At 35.7% G+C, this 26,430-nt stretch overlaps 1 protein-coding gene across 2 annotated transcripts in view; it reads right to left on the bottom strand.

The window, feature by feature from the left end:
- FAM83B (family with sequence similarity 83 member B) overlaps window positions 1–26,430 on the bottom strand; it is an 86,386-nt gene that overhangs the window by 53,963 nt on the left and 5,993 nt on the right. For both annotated transcript variants that reach the window (XM_036916330.2, XM_036916331.2), the window contains exon 2: window positions 14,758–15,261. In XM_036916330.2, coding sequence (XP_036772225.2) covers window positions 14,758–15,201 — 444 coding nt within the window. In that variant the 5' untranslated portion in view covers window positions 15,202–15,261. The remainder of the gene's footprint in view (window positions 1–14,757; window positions 15,262–26,430) is intronic.

Raw genomic sequence — 26,430 nt, forward strand, 5'->3', positions numbered from 1 at the left:
CAGTGGCCTCTGAGGCCTCAGGCTCAGAGACGAGAGCAAGAGAAATCCAGGCTCAGGGGTGGGAGAAAAGAGAAATAGGGAAGTAGATATATTTGATGGAAACTAGCTCTTAAGGAAGTAAAATGGTAAAAAGTAAGAGATAAAGGAGAGTAGCAAGAGTTGACAGGGTGGAGGCGACTCACTCTAGAGAAATACATTGGAGAGCAGAAGGGAATTAACAACTCTATATAAATTAAAAACAAATCAAAGTAATAGAATTGTGAGGTGGGGGTCAAGATTTGAATTTTTTTGGTTCCCCTAAAGGAAACAGATTAGAAGAGAGAGTAGCAGAAATTAGGCTTTTGAGTTGGAAAAGCTGGAAGTTTAAAGGACTTCTGGAAAATCCCAAATCAGGAAGGAAGCAGCAGGGATTTATCAAGAGGAGTAGGCCTTGATATTTGAGGAGAATAAAGATCTTCGATCCAGGTTTAAATGTTAAGCTCCATGATAAACGTGTGTAATTTTTAAACTCGCTCTCATCACTGTTTCTTCTCAGTGACACAATTACATGAGTTGAATGAACTGGTTGGTACACAGGGAATCTGTCCAGTTTCTTCAGTAGTAACGGGGGTGGGGGGTACTGGACATTTTCTAGTTTTGGGGTTGAGGAGACAATTTCACATGTGAAACAAATGCATTCTTTGGGTCACATTTCCTGAAGTGGTGTTTTTAAGTAATTGTTTGGGCTCTCAATTTTTTTGATCTCACCTTTAAAAATAAAACAGTGCATTCACACAGATTAATATGAAACGAAGCTCTAGGAAATCTGACTTTGAGCTCCAGGGATTTTGCTACTGTGAAACTATGTAAATCCATCCTAAAAGCTCTGTTGATTGAATCAGAGCCAGACTACTTTTACAACAACATAAAAAGGCAGCTGACATGACAATCTTTTCTTTTAGGAATGAATGAGCTGCGTGGGTTTTCAAACTGGATTGTTGACTTAAATAAACTATTTGAAATGTAACTTAGAAGGTTGGTATACTTGGCCCAATGAACACATTTTTTATTTGAATGTGGCAGGTGTTTTTGAAAATTAAATTGAACATATGGTTAAAAAATAGCATTACACTTCCCTAAACCTATTTTCTAGAATGTAACTATAAAGAATATAATGTTATAAGATTCTTGTATTTGGTTGCATTCAGGCTTATTCATTTCCATCTTCATATTTTGAATAGATTATGCCATAATACTTTTGTTTAAAAAATTAACAGAAACAGTTAAAATATGGAAGTTTTATAGAGGGTTTATATATAAACTTTACTATGAAATTATATATATGGTTGTATGCAATATTTATGATATTATAATGCCATTTTAAAATGACACACACAGAGGTAACTTTTTAAGGCTTTAAACCTCGAAGCCCTTAAACCCAATTACACTTCCCATAGAGTGAAACATTTGTGAGTTTCAAGGATTTGGCAGTCTCTCTCAAGATTTTAAACACAAGGAATTGAAAGTCAGTATAAATATCCTCATATGAATACGTGAACATCTAGCCTTACGTACAAATATATTCTCACACATATGCTATTTTTAAGTGGTATTTTAAACACAAGAATTTATCATTTGTACCTTAGTCAAAATTTCACTAGCATAACCGTTGAGATACATGAGGTACACTGCACAGAGAAACACTGGGAATGTAAAACATGAAAATGAAAAAGAAAATAAAGGATGCCGTAAAAATGTTGGAAATGCTCAAAATCAGAGTAAAATTTGACTGATTCTTTGAATGAGCAATATCTCTATTTTAATCCTAGACAAAGATTTTAAACACTTTTTTTCTAAACATTTAAAATAGAGATAGCTTATCATTTTTTTAAGCACCTTAACACCTATCTAAGATATGTGTCCTTTTTTTCTTAAATTCACTTGCAGAGTTTGTAATATTTAAACACACTAATTTCATTCGACATAAAATGAAAACTTCTCCTACTGGGAACAGTTACGGACTGGAAAACAAAAACAAAGGCAGCCAGGATTTGTGGGGCCAAGAGCATAGATAAAGGAGAAACTGATACAGAGGAAGGAAGCCAAATTTTTCCTGCCAGTTTTTCACCTAACATTTTTTCCACAGTTGCCAACTCAGAGCAGGGCACCGAGGCCGCAGAGTGGGCTAGGGTGAAGCGCAGTCGGTGGTCTCGGAGACGGAGGAGACAGAGCACTGGAGCACACGATCGCCCAGGCCAAAGGGCTTGAAGACCCCGAATCACGGAAAAAAGGGGATCACAATGAAGGGAACTCAAGATTCTATGCAATCACTGTCCCTACGACATTTGCCAAATTCTAAATTGCTCCCTGAGTAAAAGGATGAGGAACCAAACAGAAGAGAGCTGGTAACAAGGGTAAAAAGCTGAAGAAAGCTTTTCACATTGGGAAGATAAAAACTGGAGTACAGATTCTTCCAGGAAAGAGAGGTAAAACCTCCAGGGTATAAAGGAAACCCCAGAAGAGTCACCCTAGGAGCAAGTGACACCTGGAGCCAGGCCACTCTTCTGACAACTTAAATCTCAGCCTTGTACTGTTTCAATCCCTGTCTGGACTAAGGTGACCTACCCTTACTTCAGGATAAGTTCGACCCAAAGAAAACTAAATCCTCTCTAAAACAGATTACATCTGCAACTTTCCATACTAAATATCTAGCATTCAATCAAAAATTCCAAGCATGTGAGAGGACAGAACCAATGACCAAACATCAAGAGAAGAAAACAAGAAAAACAATAGGAACAGACCCTGTAGGAGATCCAGATATTGGTGTTACCAGAAACAGACTTCAAAATAACTATGATTGAGGCATTCAAGAACTATGTGCCTGAAAAACGCCAATACCAAAATTAAGAACTCAACAGGTGAGTTTAACAGTAAATAATACTCAAATGAAGAAAGGATAGGATAGCTAGGAAGGAAATATCCAGAGTGAAGTACAGAGAGAGAAAATCATTGAAATCACAGAAATGACTATGAAATATATATGGGATGTGTTTGAGTGAAGAAAAAAGACATCTATCGTACCTGTAATAAGAATTCCTAAGAGAAGTGAAGAAACAGATTAAGGCAGCAGCAGTTATGATGGAATGCCAGCTATTTCTAAAGCAGAAGACAGACTTTAAGACACAGATTCAGGAAGCTCTACTATGTCAAGGAGAAAAACAAAACTGAAAAATACATATTCAGTTACATCATAATAAAGCTACTAAAAATGAGAGATGGAAAGGAAGTCTCAAAAACAGACATAGAAAAACAGGATATGTTATCTTTAAGCAAACAATAAAAACTAGCTGACTTTACAATTAAAATGACTGTTTAAAAAAAAATTCCACAGCAAATAGTATTCATATTTCATGTTTTATTCAACATTGTAATGGAAGACCTAGAAATGTAAAAAGGTAATCAAAAAATCTTAAATTTTGATGGATTGAAAAAGAGAAAATAAAACTACTATTATTTACTGACATGATGATCCATCTAGAAAATTCCAAATAATCTTATACAAACTATTGGAGTTTTCAAGTGATTTTATTAAAGCATTGAACCCAAGGTCAAAATACAGAAAGACATATTTCTATATACTAGCAAAGAAGAAAAAAAATTAGAACAATTAAAAAATTCCCAGTAGAATCAAAAATAATAATAAACAATTGGGAATCAATCAAACAAATGATGTATAAGACCTATAAAGACAAAACTATAAAATCTTCCTGAAATAAAACAATCATAACTAAATAAATAGAGGAATATACTTTGCTCATGAATTAGAAGATACAATATTGTAAAGCTCAATTCTGTTCAAACTGCACTATAGATGCAATGAAATCCCAATCAAAATCTCAGATATTTTTTTTGGAAATTAACAAGGTGATTTGAAAATTTTAACAGAAAAGCAAAGGATTAGAATAACCAAAGGCAATGAGGACTTTACTACCAAATAGAGAGACTTACTATAAAGCTGTAATAATGAAAACACTGTGGTCTTGCAACAAGGATAGAATATAGATCAATGGAACAAAATACACCAGAAATATACCAATATATAAGTAGTCATTTGAGTTATGACAATAGTGACACTGTGGTGCAGCATGGAAGGAATAATCTTTTCAATAAATGGTGCTCAGTCAACTAGATTTCCACCCAAAAATTAAAATGGACCCTGACCTCACAGCAAACATATATAGCAATATCAGAAGGATGTGTAAACCCAAATAAGAAAGGTAAAATAAATCTTCTAGAAACTAATAAAGGAGAACATCTTGATCTTAGGGTAGGCAAATATTTCCTCCAGAAACCCCAAAACAGCTAACCTTAAAATAAAAGGTTAAAAAATTGGGCTATATTAAAATAATTTCTCTTTACAAAAAAAAAGCGCTATTATCAGGTTGAAAAAGTAAGTTGTAGAAGACACTTGCAATATGTGTATCTGACAAAGAATTCAAATACAGCACACACACACAAAATTCTTAGAATTAAAAAAAAAACTAGTTCAAAAAAGAAAAGAAAAAAACTGAGTAAAGAATCCTGAGCACTATAACAGAATGGACAATATATCTCATGTAAAATACAAGGACAAGGATAAAGGTGACCACATCAGAGAGAGAACTACTCCCAGTTTGGCAAGGGAATTGGTCAGAACTCAACCAAACAAGTATACTTTAACATGGATATTAAAAGTGAATGGGAAGCAAAGAATATGGGAAAGGATGTTCCAAGTAGAGGAATAATCACGTACAAAGTTAGGAAGGAGTAAGCAACCATGGAAGGCCCAGAGAATGGCAATTCCATAGCACTGGGGCATTAGCGACTGGAAGGAGATGGAAGGAGATAAAGCACAAAGGTAAGGATGCATGAAGAGCCTCTTTCCACTGGAAGAGCCTCCTATGTGCCATGCTTATTGAGCTGGGCGCTATCTGGTCAATAATCAGGAACCAAAGGTAATAGTACCTACACACAAGTGTTGTGAGAATCCAGGTGGTTTGCATGGTACCAGCATGGAATGGTCTATCAGACGTCATGCTGATGGTTAAATGCTCTGTCTGGTCCCACTGCCTGGGCTCAAATACCAGTGTGGCCATTTCCTACTTGTAAATCCCAGCATCAATTATTTAACCTTTGTTCTTCACCTCTGAAAGGAGGCAACAGAGGTCTTAGAGATCTACTGTGAATATAAATGTTCATACATCTGAAGAGCTTAGAACACTGCCTGGCAAACATCACTCAATAAACATTAAATATTTATTAATGTCATTAACAAATTAAGTTCCTCCCACTAGAAAAAGCAATATGATATAAGAGTCTTGGAATGAAAATTGAGATGGCTGAAACAGATACTAATCAGTTGAGCAATTATGGACTTTTGGACTTTCTCAATTTCAAGTGCATAGCTGTAAAAAAGACTACATGACCACAAAACCCAGATTTTTTTTTCAATTACTGCAATTTCAGCAGGGTTGAATATGAATGCTGTGACTCGGATGCTGATTCTTTTTCATGATTATGGATTTTCCAGTAGCATATATTGGATTGATATTTAGCCAGATGGCAATGTGCTAGCCTTTTACGTTTATTTACTTGTTTAAAATATGTGTTTTAATTCTCGGTGGGGATGGGAGGGATTATTAATCAGAAATAAATACAGCCCAAAGGAAAGTTTTGTTTTATGTAAACAAATGTATGCTTAATTGATTTTTCTGCTTTTAAAGCTTCAGGAAGCAACTAATTATCAAGTGGCTAATGATAATACAAAAACAGTTATAAGGCTTTTTCCTTCCTAAAGGAATATTACCACAAGACTCTCATCTTATAGAATAGTGTGCTAAGGGGTGGAAAGAGGGGTAGGAATGGGTGTAGTAGCAGGGATCTGCCCTGCCCGCAGCAGACTGTGCCTCAGTGAAGAGGAGCACGTTATCATGGTATTATTTACAATTGCCAGCTCATGGTATAATAAAAAGTAGACAACCTTTTAGTCAATATTATTATTTTTAAATTGCCTAGAGATAATGAACTTCCTTATTACCTGCACCCAGGGCAAATAGCTCCAACTGACCCCTGTTTGGTTATATACTCGCTTATTAGTACAGGAAATCACATATTTTATTATGGAAAAAAATCCTAAGTGAGAAAAGTCAGAGGCAAATTTTTATACATAACCTCAAGAAGGAAGTATACTACATGAAAACATTCTATTTCAGAGATCTACATGTGGCATTAAAATACAAACACACACACATATTCTCTTGTGTTTAACTGTACTTCTCTATCTATTTATTTATCTTACAGGGAACAAAATTTCTAATACTCTGATAATAAGAAAATATAAACCTTTATTATACAGATTTGTTGAACTAGTAAGCTATGTTTGCCAATAAATATTTTGAAGGTATTTTATTTGTATCAAAATTGTTCTACTTCTAAACTTCAGGAAGTATCTCTATAATACTCTGATACCTAAAAAGTAAAAAGGTGGGAAAAAATACAGACCCTGTGTAATATATACATCACTATGTAATAATAGTTTATTCACATAATGCCCATTCGCCCACAGCATTTTATCTAGATATCTCTACAAATCTTTCAGCACACATCTCAAATATTAGACTCTAAACCGCTTCAAGTGTTTCTTTTTCCGCTTGTATGACATAACAGAGTGGCTTATACATAGGAGGGATTCAACAAGCATATGTAGAATTAAACTATGTGTATATAGTTGAAACTCTGTACAGAAATGAATTTTATGGACTTAAAATCATTTTAAAAGTAGTTTTAAGACCCTCCCAAAATCACCTTCCTTAAGATACAGAATTAAGTAGCTATAGTGTTCTATTCTAGCAGGAAATTGAAGGTATATTCTCACTTCAAGAAGATATTTTGTTTTATCCTGAAGTTTAACCACAATTTGATCTCAATCTGTCTCTCACCACCCCCTCCCTTCCTTACTTTCTTTCCCCTACTCCACTCCCCCCACACTGAAAATTCCAAGCTCTCCACATACATCTCCTGCTCCTCAGAATTCATTCACCAAAATAACCTTTGAAAAAATGACCTCCCAAGTGACACCTTCCCAGTGTCTTATTGTCACTCACTCACCCGACCCAGCATATTGTGATATATACTTTTCTATTAATTATTCATGTCTTTTACCTAGACACTCTTCAAATTACCTTGAAAAAATTGGTTGATTTTTATCATTAGAACTTAAACTGGCATCTGATTTTGAGTAATGAATTTACATTACATAATTTAGTAACAGGTCTTTTTTTAACACTTAGGTGTCGCGCACTATGTCAAGCATTTTACCTGCATTACCTTAATTGACCTTCACAGCCACCTGGTGAAATATGAACTTTTATCATCCATATTTCACTGATGAATAGTCTGCTTTCTTATGATAGGTATGACTCCTGTCAGTGGTAATGATCCGAAATGATCATAACTGGAAAGCAGTAATGACTGCATATGCCTAAATGGCGTTTTAGAAGACCTGATTGAGAGGCTGGAGGATTGAGACCAGCTGGTGGAGATGTGGAAGCATTGGTTTCCAAATGGGTCAGATACAAGTTCATTATGAGGATGCTACCGGAACTAAGAAGTAGCATATCTGAAACTGACAGAAACTATAGAAGAGCAGGCAGAATCGTTTAAACACAAAAACTGGCAGTCTGGTGTTACTTGACCTCATCATCTGGACAAGGCCCCTGCAGCAGATCTCCATTATTTCCCATGGCATTAGGAGGATAGAGAAGTAAAAGAAAGTTATGGCTCTTAGTCTTATGAAAGTCAACTTTTGATAAAATGCCTGAACATGGACCTGAGGGTCCTAAGCTTATCTCATTCAGTCGCCAGCTACATTTTACTTACAACATTTGAAACAAGAATGCCTGCAGACTCAACTTATCACCTCTTTGCCCGTGCTCCTTTGACCACCTATTGGGATACTTGCCCCATTCCCCACTTCAGAGTTACATTTCTGGTTTGGCCCTAAAGGCATTTGGGTTTATAAGACTGCTAAATTTAGATGCTCCCTATGGAATTTAGGTGCTATTTAGACATTAGGAAAATCATAATGGTTTTATGACAATTGGCTTTGCCATTCCAACAACCTCCAAAAGGTGTGTTTTCAGAAAAAGACTACACATCACAATACTCTTTTTTTTTAATCCTGTGACAAGGAAAATGAGTGAACAGAAATAATCATAAAAATAAGCACTGTCCTTCAGAGATTCCAGAATACAGAGAACTAAATTTTGTCCCATAGTCACTAACAGCCCCTCAAAGTTCAATAGAAAGATTGTATACACTACATGTGTTCCTATAGGAGTTGTTTCTCATGGTGTATTTTGGAAAAAAAAGAACTAAAGAGTACCAAAGGGTGAAAATTAAGTAGAAAAATTTGTCTTAGAAATATTTTCCTTAATCAGATAAATCATACGCATTCTGAAATAACTTCAATTTTAAATTGTTTCTTTCCAATTGTTGACAGAGGTATAGGTTAATATTATCAAGGCATGGATAGTGATTGCAATGGGGTCAGAGGAGACTTGATAATATGGGTGAAGGTTGAAACCACAAAGTTGCTCATGTGAAATCTTCATAAGATTGTATATCAATAACACCTTAAACAAAAAAAAAGGTTACAGAAAAAAAATATGTATCAAGGCAGAGTTTCTGATGGATTTATTGTCACCTCTAAGCAATTCTAATTTTTTTTAAAGCTAAATTCTTTCCAAAGTTACCAATTTTCAAATGAAAATCTGTTAAAAGTAAAAGTCACAGGTGATGTTTAGATTTCACCTGAAAACACACTGCCTGGCAAAATATCTGAAACCCACAAACTACAGATGACTTTAGTGTGCAACCAAGTTGGAGATCTCCTATATAACAATTTTTATTATGTCATATTCCATTTTTTTTTTCTTCAACAAAGCAAGACTAATGACTTTATGAGGAAAGCAGTTTTTTTAAGCTAAGAAGACTAATTATGATAAGCCTTAAATATTTTCCCAGATCACTTTTTTAATTATATCAGAAATATTCTGGAAGTAATAATAATCCATAAACTCAGTGTTATTTAAAGCAACTTTAGACACCAAATGGTGGGTCCATAATAATTTTAAAAAATTTACAAAACCTGGTTGTTTTTTGTATATATGGAACCCTTGTATCATGTCTTTATTTAAAAATCTAATACAATTAGCACTTTCGAATTCTGGAGGAACATGGAGTGATTTTTCTTTTCTCCTGGTCTAGAAAACATTCCTCCCCACCCTTAGCTTTTCACCAGAGCTGTACCTTTTCAGATATTTAGATCTTTTGGTAAGAAAGTATGGTTTACAGTTTTTTCTGTAATATTTAACAGCTTTCCATAAAGGATACCTTTTTGTATATCCTGAATATAAAATAGATGTATCTAAGCTGTCTTCATAGTAGGTTTTATTTTCAAATATACTTATGGTAAACCAATATTTTCCCTTTTGAACATTATAAGCAGTAACACTGGGAAAATGCTGTTTTGCTCTACAACTGGTGCAGTGTACTTAATTATTATGATAATTCAGAAATGTATTTAAGTCTTTTTGGAAATAGTCATTTCGTAAAGAGCTAATCACTCCTAACTGCCATTCTAGTAAGACGCTGTCTTGTTAGATATTGAACTTGGTCAGATGCTGCTCTCACTCTTAAAGAACAAATGCCAGGTCACAGTGATGCAAAAATACAGATTGATGGATTACTTTTTGACAAAATAAAGATCTGGAGTAATGTAGTAAGAGGAAGAAGAGTTGAAGGAAGAGGAAAAGTAGGAGGAGGAAGATTTTTTAACTGCATACGTAGGGCATTAAATGTGTGGTAGGTGTCATATCAGACAGGTCAGCTATTTCATTCCATTCTCACAAGGATCCCATGGAGTATTAGCATCTCCATTTTATGATGGGAAAAATAAAGCCCAGAGAGTGACGTTGGAGTGTAGTATCTAATACAAACAGCTGTTTGAGCTAGTATTCAGCCCAGCCCTAAATGACTCCAAGATTCAGAGCCTTCATACCATTCCCTGAAGCCTCTTTAAAAAAAGAGTATTATTTGAGTTCAGGCAATTAAAAAAAAAGGCCTATAGTTTTTTTCCCATAAAAGTTATCATCTAGTCAATCAAGGGATCCCAAAACTCTATTTTGATATAAGGTTAAAGAGTTTGTACTGGGTATCTTCTTTCTGCTCCATTAAATGACTGTGTAAAAAATTATCTACCTGACATCAGGGTTGTTGGCAATAGTGAAGGAAGAGAATGGATGTACTGAGAAGAATGTAGAATGGGTTACCTCTCTGTAGATCCAGAAGTCTGGCATAGGGAGAGTATTTCTCGCTCCCTCCCTGTCTCTGTCTCTCTGTCTCTCTGTCTCTCTCTCACACACACACACACAAACATATATATATAAACATATAATGCATATTATTCAGAGAAGAGGTTTTCAAATTAATGTCACAGGATAGAAATGGCACCAAATCTAAGTAAAAGATAGTTCCTAGAGGAAACTAATTTTGACTCAAATTCAAAAAAATGAATGTATTCACAGTGAGAGTTGGAACAGGGAGGGAGCAGAGAGAAAATTCTTAATAAAAATTGGGAACATTAGGAAAGAGATGATCCTGGTGTAATAAAGGTGTGATAAATACATCAGTATCACTGAGTGGGGCAAGATATGGTTGCAAAACAATGCAGATGAAAGTAGCACATTATGATATACAAATCACTCAATAATGGACGAATTCAGCAAGGAGTATAATATTGAAATAATCTTGAGTTGTAAGCATTATTAGACATTTGGACAGGAACGTAAGACTTAAAAACCACTAACAGGCTTTGCTTCGTATCTTTTACTAAATAAATGAGATGCCTGGGGAGGTGCAACAACTTGTTCCATCCCTAACTAGGGAATGGTAGAGCCTTGTTGGCAAAGCCTCTAGTCCAGTATTAGTTTTACAATATAGCAAAATCCTAGGAAAAGTCCCCATCTGTTCACCTTCCCGTCTGTGGCCATGGAGCCAACTGGCAGTTAATGCTTCTCTGTGTTACTAACAACTCCCTAGGCCACAACAGGCACACCCAGAGCAGTGACTCAGGGAGGGACCAAGAGCTGAACCCAGGAGAGGCAGGACAGGACACCTCAGGAATGACTCTGCCCTAATTCTCACTAGACTTTTGCTTATGTATGTTCTTGATTCCGTATTTCACAAGAGTAAGATTCACATCTCACAGAAGAAGCTAAGAGAATTGGGAAACAGACACAATAGCATTCCAGTTAAGCATTTACATATTCAAGACCATCAGAAGGTATACCTTTATGGTTATCTACCAGTGAGTGGCTAAAAGCAACATGACTTTAATGATAGATGACTTTTTAAAGTAATTAGGGAGGATACTTTCATAAGAGGTGCTCACAGTAATTGGGTATACATGCATATATCATCCTGGGAACACCTCTTGAGACAAATAATTACCTGGGAAAAGTCTTGCTAAACACTATCAAACTTTACAAAGTCAACCCAAATGTAATTATGTCCACCACATAATGCAAAGTAGAAAGGGATTAGAAAAAGTGCCAGTGAATGAACATATTGCCCTTTTAGTGCACAAGATATTACCTGTGATTGGATTTTCTCAAAGGAAAATTCTCTAATAACAAAACAAGCAAACATTAAAAAGTTAAAAAAACAAACAAACAAACCTCTAAACAACTCCTAAGGGACAACTGGCTAAAATGAAAAGATAAAAACAGTTCTATGGATTTTGAAATATGATAAAGATTATATTCTACTTATAAAAGCAGAATGATTCAGAGCTTGTATTACTTTAGAACAAAGAGCATATATATTTGTGAAATCCAAAAACAAAATACTCCCAATAAAGATAAATAAGATACAGTATCATTTTTATTTCCTTTCTCAAGGGATTAGAAGGTTAATTTAGGGGTTATGTTCAGATTTCAAATGTTTGGGTGTCTAAGAAAAGTGCTTTAGGATTCCTTTCATTATTTGAAGGTTTTCCCATATGACATTTATTTTCATAAATACCTTACCTCAAATGCAAATAGAACAATGAAAATGGATTTAAATTCTTCTCCAAGACCACTTCCTGGGTCTTGCTTTGCTGGTGCTGAGCCCTACGTGTCTGGCCTCATCTCTCTTTGGAGTTTCATAATATTGATGACCAAAAGAATCTCCCTGAGAAATTTTGGAGGCAAGAAACTTCGTTCTAGCCATTAAAATATAAATTATTCAAACACTTTATGGAAAAAAAAAAAAGATCATCCTCTTTGTAATGCCATGACAGTTCCTTGAGATTACCACTAGAGAGAATTTGTCCTCTGAAAAACAGTTCAAGAACAGAAAGCTGATCCTGACAACTAATAGGCTTCCACTGATTCTGAAGGATTAAAAGAACATGACTTACTGGCTTAGTAAATGATAGACATGAAAATCATGCTTACTCATTTAAAAAGCAATGTGTTCTGACAAGCTTTCATTTTATAATATTTGCTTTCTTTTAAATTTTTTCAGAGGACCTTGTCCAGTTATGGGCTACAAAGTCTGATCTTTTTAAAAGATGGGGTGAATAATTTTTACTTTTCTGGAGTATTGGATCCTTCAAAACTCTTTAAATGACATGGTAACATATGAAGATTATTTCTCAAATACCTGGAAATATACATTTCATGAATATAAAGTCCATTGACCTCAATATTTATTGTATCTAGGTAGAAGCTAACACTTTCTCTAAAGCTTTGGGGGGAAAAAAAACTAAGTTCTCTCTTACGATGTATATTCAATTGCAATATACTTATTTTACAAGGGTCAAATAATTATCTTTCTTTGGATTAGGTTTGGATATGTACATACAAATCAAAGGTAAACTTTTCTTTCTTATTTTTGTCAGTTTGATTTTGTGGTAAGGAATCAGAATTATAAAACATTATTGTTTTATAGGGTGGACATCCAGTTCCTCAGCTTGCTAATTTCAGTGGGAGTTCCCAACAGACAATGACCAGGCAGAAGATATTACTTTTGGAGGTTCACTAAATAAATAGCTGCTACATTAGAAAGAAAAATACATTAGTCATGACCGCTACTCAGCTTCTGGTGAGTGCTAGCCCAACAACTCACGGTATCTCCTGGATTTTACTCTGCTTCACAGAAATACAATGCCCCAAAGGAACCTAGCAGTCTTGTAAGCTGATGAATTCATAAATACTAAGTTCATAATAATAATAATATTAATCCTCATTGATGTATTTTTCAATTTTCAGTTAATATTGTGGATCAAAAATCATACTGTTTCCCCAAACACAAACAAGCAAATGTTAGTACTTAATATTTGTTATTTTATCTTTACAAAGACTTACATATATTCTTGCTTTTTGCCCTGTTGTTCTAAAAAATACAATTGTATAATGTATTCACAGAGCATAGATATTACAGTTTAAAAAATACACATGGTTCAATTAAGAAAATTGAACTGATAGTTCATTCAATAAATTTTGGACACCTACTATACACCTAATTCTATAGTTAATTTTTAACAAATGGAATAGATTAGTGCTGTCTTTAATATAATCCTGCTGAAGGAGTTAATGCAACTAACACATCAGGTTATTTGAGCTCAAAAGGTCTGGGGAAAAAAAATAACCTTACTTTTTGCAAAGCCTGCATTTGACATTAGCTTCAGAACATTATGTCTCCCTAACATGATCGCAAATCTTTTAGTTGCCTGTCTTGAAAACTACCACATCACTGTGGATTTCAAGGGTCTTATATTTCTGTACTTTATAAAAGTATGCTTTTCAAGTATTTCTATGTCTTGCTGACATGAAAGAAAGCAATGTCATGTATGTGTGTATCCTAAGGTCCCTTTTAGATCTAAATTTCTATATTGTATAGTATCTGTCACTAAGAAATAGACACATTACAGTTAAACATCATTTTTGTCCATTCATTTTAAAGTCTAGGTTAAGCTAAATTAAATGACCTAGGAAATTTTCCTGTAACCTCTGAAGAGCCCGTCATGGTGTTGAGTACATAGAAAGTTCTCAATAACTTGTATTTTACTGACTAAAAGAAAATTTCTACAGTTTTATCTGAGTTCTAAAATACAATATCTGAGATTTATAAGCCAATATAAGTAGCTAAAAAAGGAGCACAGAAGCCGTAAAATGCTAAGTACCTCAGGACCTTACTTCAGAATTTTACTTTATCATGCCTGATTTTATACTGTTTCCACACAACTCAGGAAATGAGTAAGTAAATCTATGGCTTATTAAATATGAGAAATTATATCCAGAGCAAAAATTAGGGCTTGCTCCTGTTGAGAACAAAGAAAATTACCCCATATTTACCAACACATTTCCTTTCAGAGATTAAAGAAAATGAAGTGTTTTAGACTGTGAATGTGTCAAACGATCTCATTCATAGTCCATATCTTAGCTTTCATGGGCAAAAGCTCTCTTGGGTGTATGTACACTATGAAGAGAAGGAAATCTCCACTTTAACAGGGACCTGACAGCACTCTCCCAGGAATACACAAGGACAGCCTTCCTTCTTTGGTATCCATGTAATATATTTCCTGAAAATCATAGGCATGGTCCATACATATATTCTTTTACCATATGTGTCTCATACCACTCTAGTGCTTATCCAAGTTGGAAATTTTTCATATAGAAATAGAAATATTACCTTTCTTGCTTCTTTGATCATCTTCCGAATAGTTTCCTTAATCGTGAGTAGCTGTGCTCTTGGCGGATGAAAGAGGAGCTCTATATGGGTGCCCCCTAAGAGTCCGGGCATCACATAAGGCCAGCCTAAGTCAAGATTCGGAGCTTCCACATCAGACTCAATGGGCCAGTAAGTCCCTGAAGATGAGGTATCATCATAGCAATTATCAATGCCATGTGCTACACTGTGCACAACTTTCTGAACATTTTTCAAAATATAGTTGATTTCTTCCTCAGCTAGAAAGTCTGATACACGTTCCTTGGCAAGAAATTCTTGGTACGCTTCTAAGCCATGTTCAATCAGCATATCAATAGCTACTCGATACCATTCCTTGTAGTGAGGCTCTATGTAATTGTCTGATTTACACTCCTCATTCAGTGAGGACAGCATCGATGAGGTTTCCATGCTTGCAAGCGTTTGACAAGAGCACTCTCAAATGTCCATTCGTACACTGATGAGAGGTATCTGTGTGATTGAAAAGAAGGAAATCATCATCAGAATTCTGTAATCAAATGTTTTACAGCCCACTCAATGTCATTTTTACATTTACTCATTTCTACTACCAGTAGCTCACTATGACATACATTTCATATCCAAAGTGGTATTAACTACACAATAATTCATATACCTGTCACAAAGAAGCTAAACAGTTCCTTTTATAGAGTGCTAGTGGTTTTCCTTTTCCAAGGTACCTGTACTTTCAAATTCTCACCTAAAGAAATACACCTTCCATCTCTGACATCCAAAAAAATCTATCCTTCCTAACTTTAATCTGGAACTATACATGGTGGTATCAGTTTCTATAGTCCTTTATAGAATTAGAATACAATCAGTACCTGGCCAGCCATTAATACAGGTGCTTGTTATGCATATAATCACATACTAAGGAAATACGGAAAACATAAAACACCTGCCTTCTAGGAATTTCTTAATTAGTTGAAGAGTCAAAATGTACACACAAAACTGCTTGTTAACACATTGAACAAAACCATACATTGCTAAGGGCCAAATGAGCGTGTAGTTAATGCTGTTCGATAAAAGGAAGTAGAGATCAATATGGAATAAATAAATTATGGCTGGCTGGGTGCAAGAGGAGGCCTTCAGCTGAACTTGGGGTGATGAGTAAGAATATGATCAGGTGGCAAGAACGTATATTTTCACCCTACACTAGAGTGAAAAACACAAGGAAAAGCACAGAACAAGTAGGAGCTTGGTACCTTCAAGCATTAGTGAAAAAGACTTGGTCTACTGGAAAACAGGTTCGTTTTACTAGGAGTGGGAGATAGAGCTGAATAGATACGATATAGCCAGGGGTGGAAGGATGCAGATTTCTGTGATTTAGCATAACCTGTGCTTTAAACAGTTGGTCTGGCAGTGTCAGGGGAAGAGAGGAGAGGCACGTGGGTAGGGGAGTCTGTCAGAGTTGAACAACCAATGAAAAAGGGACAAGAATATTCACGAGATGGACGGAAGTAAGAACAGATGAGAATCGATGATGTGACAGTGTTTATGTGATGCTGAAACTTAAGACATCAAATATAATTCAGGGATTTGCCTTAGGAATCAAAACCTGCCTCTCTAAACTCACACCTCATCCTTCACAATGCCCACAAAATATTACTCATTCATTCACTGTGTGAGACTGCGGACTGGACTCTATTTTCATCAAATAAAGTAATTTCCAGTTCCTGGAAGCCATTATCGCCACTGTATGGTTTCAAAGTACAACTTGAGGATGTGCTATAAGAGCTAAAGGGCTAATCTGAGCAGAAACATCTTTGTCAGTGGACCTGCTCTAATTAAGTATCCTACTTAACTTAGCCTTTTCCAACTCAGGCTTACCAACATTCAAATCTGGTTCGGGAGGGTAACCCAGGAAGCCATTATCATTTATTAACTTCCTTAGCTCAAAATATGTAACAAGAGTCACTAATCATGGAGGGAAGTTGGGAAGGAATAGGCAATGGAGCCAGAAGTGTTGCTGGGGGCAGGGGGTGGGCTGGGGAGGTGGAGGGCAGGCAGGGAGCAGAAAAGGTCCAGGCATATAAAAAGAGCTGAGGAGCAAGGGAGGTAAAAGGTCCAGTTTACTATTTTAGTGGGGACAATCCTGTCCCCATCCCTAGGCTCAGCATTTGTACCAAGAAAGATTCAAAGTAGAGAAAGCCTAATGATTAAATCTTATGTGAAGACCAAAAGCAGAACATGTTCATGCCACTGGCATGAAGAGTGGCGAGGCCAGCGATGTGGCTAAACATAGTTCACGGGATAGGACAGCCCCCGCACATTAATGAAGTACCTGACCCAAAATGTAAACAGTGCCAAGGTTGAGAAATCTTCAAGCTGCTCAATTCATAGGCATGACGTCAAACTACTATTGCATGACCTCTTCAGTACTCATTTAAGTTTTCTTTTGCACAAAATAATCATTTGTAACAAAGAAAAAAGATATTTGCTTGACAGAATCAATGCATTTGATGAAAATAGAGTTCCCTAAGGCTTAGAGAGGTGTAGTTTTCGTTTTCATCTGATAATTCAAGGGACAGGCACCAGTGATCACATGAAAATCACATTTATTATTTGTGATTGTTAAAAACAGTAGGTAACTGCTGCTTGTTCATGAAAATCTCAAGTTTTCGTGTTTGTTCCTTACCTTTTAAAATTTAACTTTTGAATTCCTATAGCATGACATTAAGCACCTATTACCTACTTGGAAATTAAAACGCGTAAAGTGTCTCAAACAACTGTATTCATTTCTGAGCTTGATCTAGGCAAACATACACTGCAGCTGTAAGCAATTCATTCTCAAACTATGGGCAAACTGAGACATCACTGAGATCAAAGGCCTATGAAAGCAAAACCAAACCAAAAGGACACAGATGAAAAGTAAATTGAAAAGGAACAAACAATTGGGAGAAAAAAGTGAAACATTATAAGACTAATCAAATGGCAATGCCAGATGAAATGCAGAAAAAAGGCCTCAGAAAAAAATGCAACAGCTGTGAGCACAGAAGTTGAGATATTATGTACAAGAACTAAGATATAAATAAATACACTAGGTGTTGCGCTGATGGAGATGCCATATTCTAACCACTAAGAGCTAGGCATTTATCACAAGAGCTATTTAGAAGGGATACTTGTGAAGGAACCAACTAGAAACAAATTTTAAGGCAGAAGAGCAAAGGAATGGCACTTGGATAAATGGACACTGTGGTGAAATAGCACCTTTATACAGTTACAGACTTAACACGGCACTCTCAAGAGTTCAGCCACTGAACATTTGGCGGGATTAATTTGAAGACAAATTAATTGGCTATGCCAATTAATGGTTTTATGAATAACCATTAAAAACTTCTCAAAAGTAACATATATGGTATAATTAACGAGTAGAGGAAAATAAAATCTCACAATGACGTAAAAGCTGAGCAGACCACTAGACTCATGTACTCATTAAATGACTCACTCCAGGAAAACGCCTCATGAAACACGGAATACAAACCCACACCTCAAAAATCACTACAAATTGCATTTGACATTGAAACTTTCAGGTCATTTGTGGAAAATAAAACTTCCAAACGTGAAATGTATGAATACAAAGGATATAAAACAAGGTATAAAAACTTAGATTTCAATTCATGGGCTTCCCTGGAAAACATTTTGGCGGTTTCATTTATAAAACTAAATATGCAAATGACATGCTATAGCAATTGCACCCATGATTTATCTCAGAGAACTAAAAATTTATCATCACAAAAAAAAACTTGTGCATGGATGTTCACTGCAGCTTTATTTGTAAAGGCCTCAAACTGGAAACAACTCAAAACATCCTTCAACAAGTGAATATTATACAGACTGTGGTATGTTTGTTACTAAGGATCTCTACTCAGCGATAAAAGGAACTAACTATTGATACATGCAAACAACCTGGATGAATCTCCAGGGAATTATGCTCAGTGAAAAAACCAACACCCAAAGATTACATGCTGCATGATTCCATTTATACAATATTCATTAAATAACAAAATTATAGAAATGGAGATCACATTAATGGTTATCAGAGGATCCGGAAGGGGTGTGGAAGGAGGAAGGTGAATATGGCTATGTAAGGGCAAAAAGGATTTTTGTGGAAACATTCTGATTTTGACTGTTTCCATGTCAATGTGCTGGTTGTGATACAATATTACAGTTTTGTAAGATGTTACAGCTGGGGGAAAACTAAGTAAAGGATACAAGGAATCCTCTTTATTATTTCTCCCAATGGCCTGTAAATGGACAATAATCTCAAATCATAAAGTTTAAATGAAAAATAGTACTGATGAGCAATTTCATGTGCCTTGAATATAAAACAAGAACAAAACACTGTATAACACACGGGGTGAGAGCTTGTGTGTACAGTCAGACTGCCACGTTCCAAACCTGCCTCCCCAGTTATGTGAAGCTCCCAAGCAAGTTACCTACATCCACAAGCCTCAGCCTGATCATGTGTAGAAACAAGGTTAACAGCAGTCTTCACTTTACTGAGTCATTATAAGAAATAAATAAGACAATGAACTTAAAGTATTTATCTTTTAATATTATTATTACTACTTTACTTTTAACAGGCTCTTACAGTGTAACTGCTTATAAAGATATGAAAAAGTTTGCTCACAAGATGTTTTTTAAGATTCAGATAAAGGTAATGTTTTCTATCAGACCACTGGGAATGTCATTCACTTTTCACCAACTTCAGTAATAAACAGCCAAACCTCGCATCAATTTGTTTATGGCTTCTGACCAGAGAAGATTCATTGCAAAGACTCCTGAAATAATAGGTCAATAGAAAAATGTTCCAAAAAGAAATTACAACTTTCTTAAATCACAAATAGTCCGAGGTTATAATTACTTAATGTGCAAGAAGGTGACTCGGAGTCAAGACTATGAAAGAAACACAAAAAAGATAAAAGCTGCTAATATCTGAGATCCTTTTCCCAAATTCTGTCTGAGGCAGTTTCAAATATTGTTTTGGGCTGAATTGTGTCTTCCAAAAGGTATGCTCAAACATAAACCCTCAGTACCAATGAATGTGATCTTACTTGCAAACAGGGTCTTCTTCACAGATGTGATCAAGTTAAGATGAGGTCCTATTCAATTAGGGTGGGACCTACTCCAATATGACTCGTGTCCTTGTAAGGAGTGAGCTGTCCCAGAGAAATACACAGGGACAACTCCAAATGACTACAGCAGCAGACTGGAACGCTATGACTGCTGGCAATGTCAGAGCTAAAAGAAAGGCAAGGAACAGATTCTTTCTTAGCGCCTTCAAAGAGAATGCAGCCCTGGCAACACCTTGATTTCAGGCTACTAGCCTCTAGAATTCTGAGAGAATAAATTCTGTTGTGTTAAGCCAAAATTTTTGGTATTTTGTTATAGCTGCACTAGGAAGCTAATACAAATATATATATAAGTTATCTTTATTTTTCAACCATAAACATTTAAAATAAAGGAACTTAATAAATAAAAAAGTTTATTTACCATCCAGAAATTATTTCAAGTGTTTTTTTTTCTAGCTATGTGATGATACAAAACGAGTTCTCTGACATGACTTCAATGTTCAGCAAATTTTATTAAGGAACATTTTACAGTCTTTCAAATACTGATTTAAAAAAATCTCAAATCAATCTTTTCTTCTGGGTAATTGTGATGTATATCAAAATGTCTCCCTACAGACTATGAGAAAATGTTTCATAAAGGATGGTTTCAGAGCATCTCTATCTAATAAAATCATAATCCATGGTTCACAACAGTTGAAAATCATATATATCTCTTCTTTCAACTTTTTAGCTGCCAAGATTGTTTGACATTGAATTTGATTACCAGAAATTTAAGATGACAATTAAAACATTGAAGAAGTTCCTATTAAATGAAAAATTCACTAGAATAATCAAGCTGTCAAGTAGAACTTGATATCTAATTTTGGCATCCAGACTTATTTAAAAATTCTAAGCTGGCTTCATAATAATGCTTATAATACAGTGGACCAATTGTACAGAGTGCAGTGTCCCACAGAGGATGATTGGGCAGGCCAGGGAATACATGAGCACAGGGCACACACAGCCACAGGGTGTTGGGGGCAAACACCTCCGTAGGTAGGTCACCACAGAACCACCCATCTTATCAAACTCATGTAAAGGACAAACCTAAATACCTCCAATACATTTTACAAATCCCAAAGGAAAACTCCATTTGCTCAATACCTAAACATTTCTTAATCTCCTTAATTTCTTTTAAGTGGACCGTAGGGTCAACAATATCACTTTCACACCAAAACAATTTCAGAGTTTGTATACATTGGCTGTTATTCAAAGTTTGTCGTCCCCAGTCTAAATGACAGTTCAGATATAAGAACATAAAGGCCCTTGACATATGTTAATGACATTAAAATATAATCACTCACTGTCATTTAGGAAGCACTGAGTTGCATTCTACCATGATACCAGCACTTCAGAAGCTCCAGTGAGCAGGACAAGTTCATCCTAACGGGGATATGTCTGTACTGTACCAAAATGCTCCATCTTGTCCTGATCCTGATGGATTTGTGTAACCAACATACGAATGAATGAATAGAAAAACACTGATACATTTTGCAGTATTGAACAGCAGTATACATTAGATGCCAGAATTAATATTCAAAATAATAAATCAATGTGAACAAGATTAAATCCAATAGATGTAATGGTTTGAATTTGTATTAAAAGTTAACTATACAAGCACAGAATTAAACAGTGTTTGGAGATGACATCATGAAGAATCACTGAAAAGTTGGAGTCTTTAATCCAAAGAGAACACTTAAAAGAGATACAGAAAAATAGTCTTCAGTTACATCAAGTGGGACAGTAGGGCAGAGTGACAAATCACAGGTTAGCTCCATGACAAAGAACGGGTAAGGTGGCCCCAAATGTGACTTCCGCTCTGCCGCATACTGGTCGTAAGACATCAGTCACCTAATTTCTGGGCTCTGAGCCTCATGGTCCTCACCAGAAAAATACATAAAATAACAGTATTTACCACAAAGGGTTTCTATAGGGACTAAATAAGACAAAAGCCCTCAACTCTGTATGAGCCATAAAAACTGCTAAAAAATTGTTAGGGAGTGATATAGGAAGACATTTTATTCAATAATAAAGCTCGATTTTTCTCTTTCTCACTGAGTACACTCTTCACTCTTTCTGAATGTAATCAAGCAGAGGACATATTTTTGACAGAATGCTATAATGTATCACAAGCTGTGTTCTAGGGCACCTTTTGCTTCAAAATTCTAAGAGGACATTAATTTTTGCCTGCTGAAAAGATCTGTGATACCCACAAACTTGCTAACTTTGTTTGGAAGTAGGGAGGTGGTTAGGAAAAGTATTTCTTTCTCTGGTATGACAAAGAACTGCCTATTATCCCTGTTCTCAAAAAACGGAGTCAGCCTTCACAGTTCAGCTTCATCTTTTTGGAAGTTAAATGCACAACATTATACAAACCCATTTTCAAATGCAAAAGAAACCAAGAAGTCAAAACCTGCCTCTAGATTTTTACTGCTTGCATAAATGTTTATGTTATGGTGCTACACAGATAACGAACAGGCTACCAAACTATGTAAGAACAAAATTATAATTAGAGAAAATTCATCCAAACAAAAGGAAGAATACACACATAAAAATGAGAGTGAATGTCCTTGTGTGATGGTCCTATGGGTGATGTTTTAAAACTTCTGGACACTTTTCTGTATTTACCAAATGTTGATCAATTAATATGTATTGTTCTGTACATATTTAAAAATAATGTTTTTAAAAGTACCCCAATAGTTAATTTTTACCTTAGAATGCCCTCCTCTTTTAAAACAGTTTAACAATTCTTATAGAGCAGCATATGAGTAAGCAAAGAATACCCAGAAACACAAGCTCTATGGGTACAGGAACCGTAAAAGAAATAAAAAATAAAATTAGCTACATGCATGTAGAAAGGTCTTATTAGTAAGTAACTCACAGCAATTCCTGATCATGTTATCAGTTTTCATGCATTTAAATGCATATTCTCTACCTTCTTCACTAGATTATAAGCTCTTTGATGATGGAGATTATCTCTGTTTAGCACAATTATTAATGCTGAGTACATAACTGTTAAATAATAAGCTAATATATACTGCCTTAGTAACTCAATATAACAGAATGAGAATTTGTTAAACTATGATATGCCAAAAATGCTTAAGTATAATTTTTTTAATGATAATACACACGAAGAACTTTTTAAGATGGAAACATATATTTGTGTTAAATAGAGATTCATTTTTGATAATACAAAATATTACCCATGTGGAAAGGGCTTCCAAAAGAATAATTAGAAATTCACTGAGTTCTGTAAAAGTAATTTGATAAATCCATAGATTTCTATCTAAAAGCATTAATACTAATTTAACTGTCAGGAAAATAGTTATTAAGTGTCAAGTATTGAGTTATCAAGTGTGGATTCAAGATTTGGATTCTCCCTAAAATTTGTATTTTGAAATGTTTAATTATGTTAAAGTCCCTCTGACAATTGTTTCTGTGCATTTAAATTAATCTTAGTGAAATAAAATTCTAAGTCTTGTTTTTTCAAAATAATGGAACAACTTGGCTGTAAAGCATGATTCATTTCTCCTGTGTTTTTGATATCAGTTCTGTTATTATATGAACTTATTTCAGCAGAAGAAAGGATTCACTAGGTGTTTAAATGAATTATGATTATAGATGTTTGGTTTATCATTATAGTGAAATTGAGTGAAGTATATATTGCAGAGCAGCCCTGAGAAGTTTAAAAGTCCATCTTTTATAACCTGATAAACAGAGCAGTGTGAGGCTTAAGTTCAACCAACAAATCATGCAGATACGAGATTCTGGTTTCGAGAAGTATGCATCTCTCTGTACTCTAAAGGTAGGCAAAATGTACACTGGGATCAGGGTCTACTTTTTTCTTGAGGATTCTAGAGCACTAGGTGAAAAGATTTTTAATAGTGACTATTTGCAGTGCCAGTAGTATCTGAAAAGTACTGCTGAGATATCCTCAGTGGTGGATTCTAGGACAGAGGCTAAGAATTTCCTTCAAATGTCATCAAAGCTACTTATTTTCCTGCTGTCTGGGCTTGCACTTGGAAGCTTTACTCATCTCTATGGTTCCTCTTCCCTGTCAATGCTCTCTCTAGGATAATCCCCTCCAGTCTTAAAGGAAATATCATATCCACGGATGACTCTCAAGTCTCTAGCCTTAACTATTCCTCTAGGCTCCAAATTCATACACTCTGTTGGTTTCTGGACACCTTCCCAGATACTTTCACAGGCCTTCTTTCTTTACAGTTAACATGCCACATTAATTCCCATTTTAGGATCTTTGCACTAGTTGCTCAATCTGCTGGAATGCCCCTTCTTTTCATTCCTTCTTTTCATTCCTAGCTTACTGATATGTCACCTCCTTAGAGAAGTCTTCCAGGCTATCCATTTAAAAAAGAACCTGCCCTCTGTGCCATGCTTAATTCTATTACCTGGCTTTATTTGACTTATAACATGTAAAATAATCAAGGTAATGGCTTACTTGCCGCTCTCTGCATCCCCCACTAGACTGGCAGCTCCTCAAAGGCCACCAAGCTGGTGCAGCATTCTAATTTATCAGTGACCCTGTCATATTAGTTACTCTGTATTTTGAGTATCACCACTGTCCTATATTCTAAGCATGTCAGAATATGTTTCACTTCTTCCCTCACTGTGTAATCATAAAGGAGAAATAGCTAGGGATCAGTCAGTCCATCCAACCATCCATCCATCCATCCTTCCAGCCATCATCCATCCATCCAGCATCCATCCATCCATCCAACCATCCATCCAGCCAGCCAGCCATCCAGCCAGCCAGCCAGCCAGCCAGCCAGCCAGCCAGCCATCCCCTCACTCGTTCACATTGCCTCTCCTCCCCACTTCACAACACCTATCCACAATTTCCTAGTTACCACTTAGTGGGGTTCAGGATCTTTGAACCTCAATTTCCAAATCTCAGTATAATTTATAACAAACACTTGATATATTTAGACAAGAGCACCATGAGCAAGAAGCACCCCATGGAGTAAAATGTTGAACATGTGTCATATGCACTCCTGTCTCACCTTTTGAGTCTATTTAAGACAATAAAAAGTCTATCTGGTACACGCTGACATTTACAGAGGGACAGGTGCTGAAGGAAAACATAATAAATATGTGCTCCAATATGAACTATTAGGCTTTCCAAACACGTTTTAAAAAAAGCCGTGTGTGCTTCATCTGTGAAAAAGTGAAAATGTATTTTGCTCAGGTATGTTGGGAACAGCTGAAGAGTCAAAGTATTACAAATACTGAGTGGCAAAAAAAAGCAATCTTAGACCATTAAAAAGTAGAGGTTAAAAGCAGTAATAATGTAGAAATTGTGCAAGTGGACATAAATGTGCCTAAAATGCAAAAAAATACATTAAATGCTAATAATATGTCTAGCCTAGAATGATTTTAATTTGTGTAAAAGCCATATAAATAGTCAGAAAACGTCTAGCAATCTTCTATTAGTCTTTTCCCTTAGATTCACTGCCAACCAAGAATGCTTAAACTGTATCACAGCTGAAATAAGGGGCTTCTCTTTAATTTCTCCCAGAAATTCCCCCAAAATTCTGATAGGAAAACTAGCTTACGTAGTTCAGATCTTTTATTGTTTTCTAAATAACCTTCCTCCCTGACTCTTCTCACTTGCTCACAGAACACTTGCACATGGAAGTTAATAAGGTATGAAGAAAGAAATACATTTCTGAATGTGTGAAATGCTGGTCGATTTGTATGCATGGCTTTCTAGGTCTTGTGGGTTACACGTGAACATCTACTGGGTTCCCTGAGATCCCTATTTACGGGTTACACGTGAAAATCTACTGGGTTCCCTGAGATCCCTATTTACCAGAGTACTCAATTCCTGACAGTGATTGTAACCTGGGAGACTAATGATAGAAACAAAGCCGAAGTTTATAAAGCTCTGGTCACAGTTGCCTAAACCAGACAGAGCCAGAAAATGCACCTGGCAGCTCCTTTGTTTCACTTTCATTTGTCCTTAAAGCCCGTGTCTGTGGCACAACAGTGAGGGAGACGGGAGAAGATACCCCAAATAATGGTAGCGCTCTGTTGTGCTATTAGAATCAGATATATAGTCTCTTGATCTCAAATACCAAATGATTTTGTCAAACCCTTTACTCTCCGTGTGATGCCACACACACCCAGTGGCAGTGCCCTAGGGCTCCTGTCCCCGACTTTCTAGGGAAACACAGTTTGGATCCAAGAGCCTGGGAGAGATTTTATGCTCTTTTCCTTTAAGGGTTCATATTTTACAAACAAGATTTGACCAGCTAAATGTGATTAGATATAGATCTACTCCATAAACAAAAATACAGAATTTAAAGTAGTTTGAAGACCCTATCTTAATTACAGAGCTCTGAATCAAGGTCCTGAGTATATACCAGATGCAACTGATTTCTTGGAGAACACCTTTAGATATGAGTAGTCAAGAACTGGCCCAGAATTGCACAAATAAACACTTTTGCAGTGAAGTGCTTTCCGTGTTACTTTCAATGTATATGGACTG

This window comes from Manis pentadactyla, chromosome 16 (assembly GCF_030020395.1).
Source record: "Manis pentadactyla isolate mManPen7 chromosome 16, mManPen7.hap1, whole genome shotgun sequence".
Lineage (NCBI taxonomy): Eukaryota > Metazoa > Chordata > Mammalia > Pholidota > Manidae > Manis > Manis pentadactyla.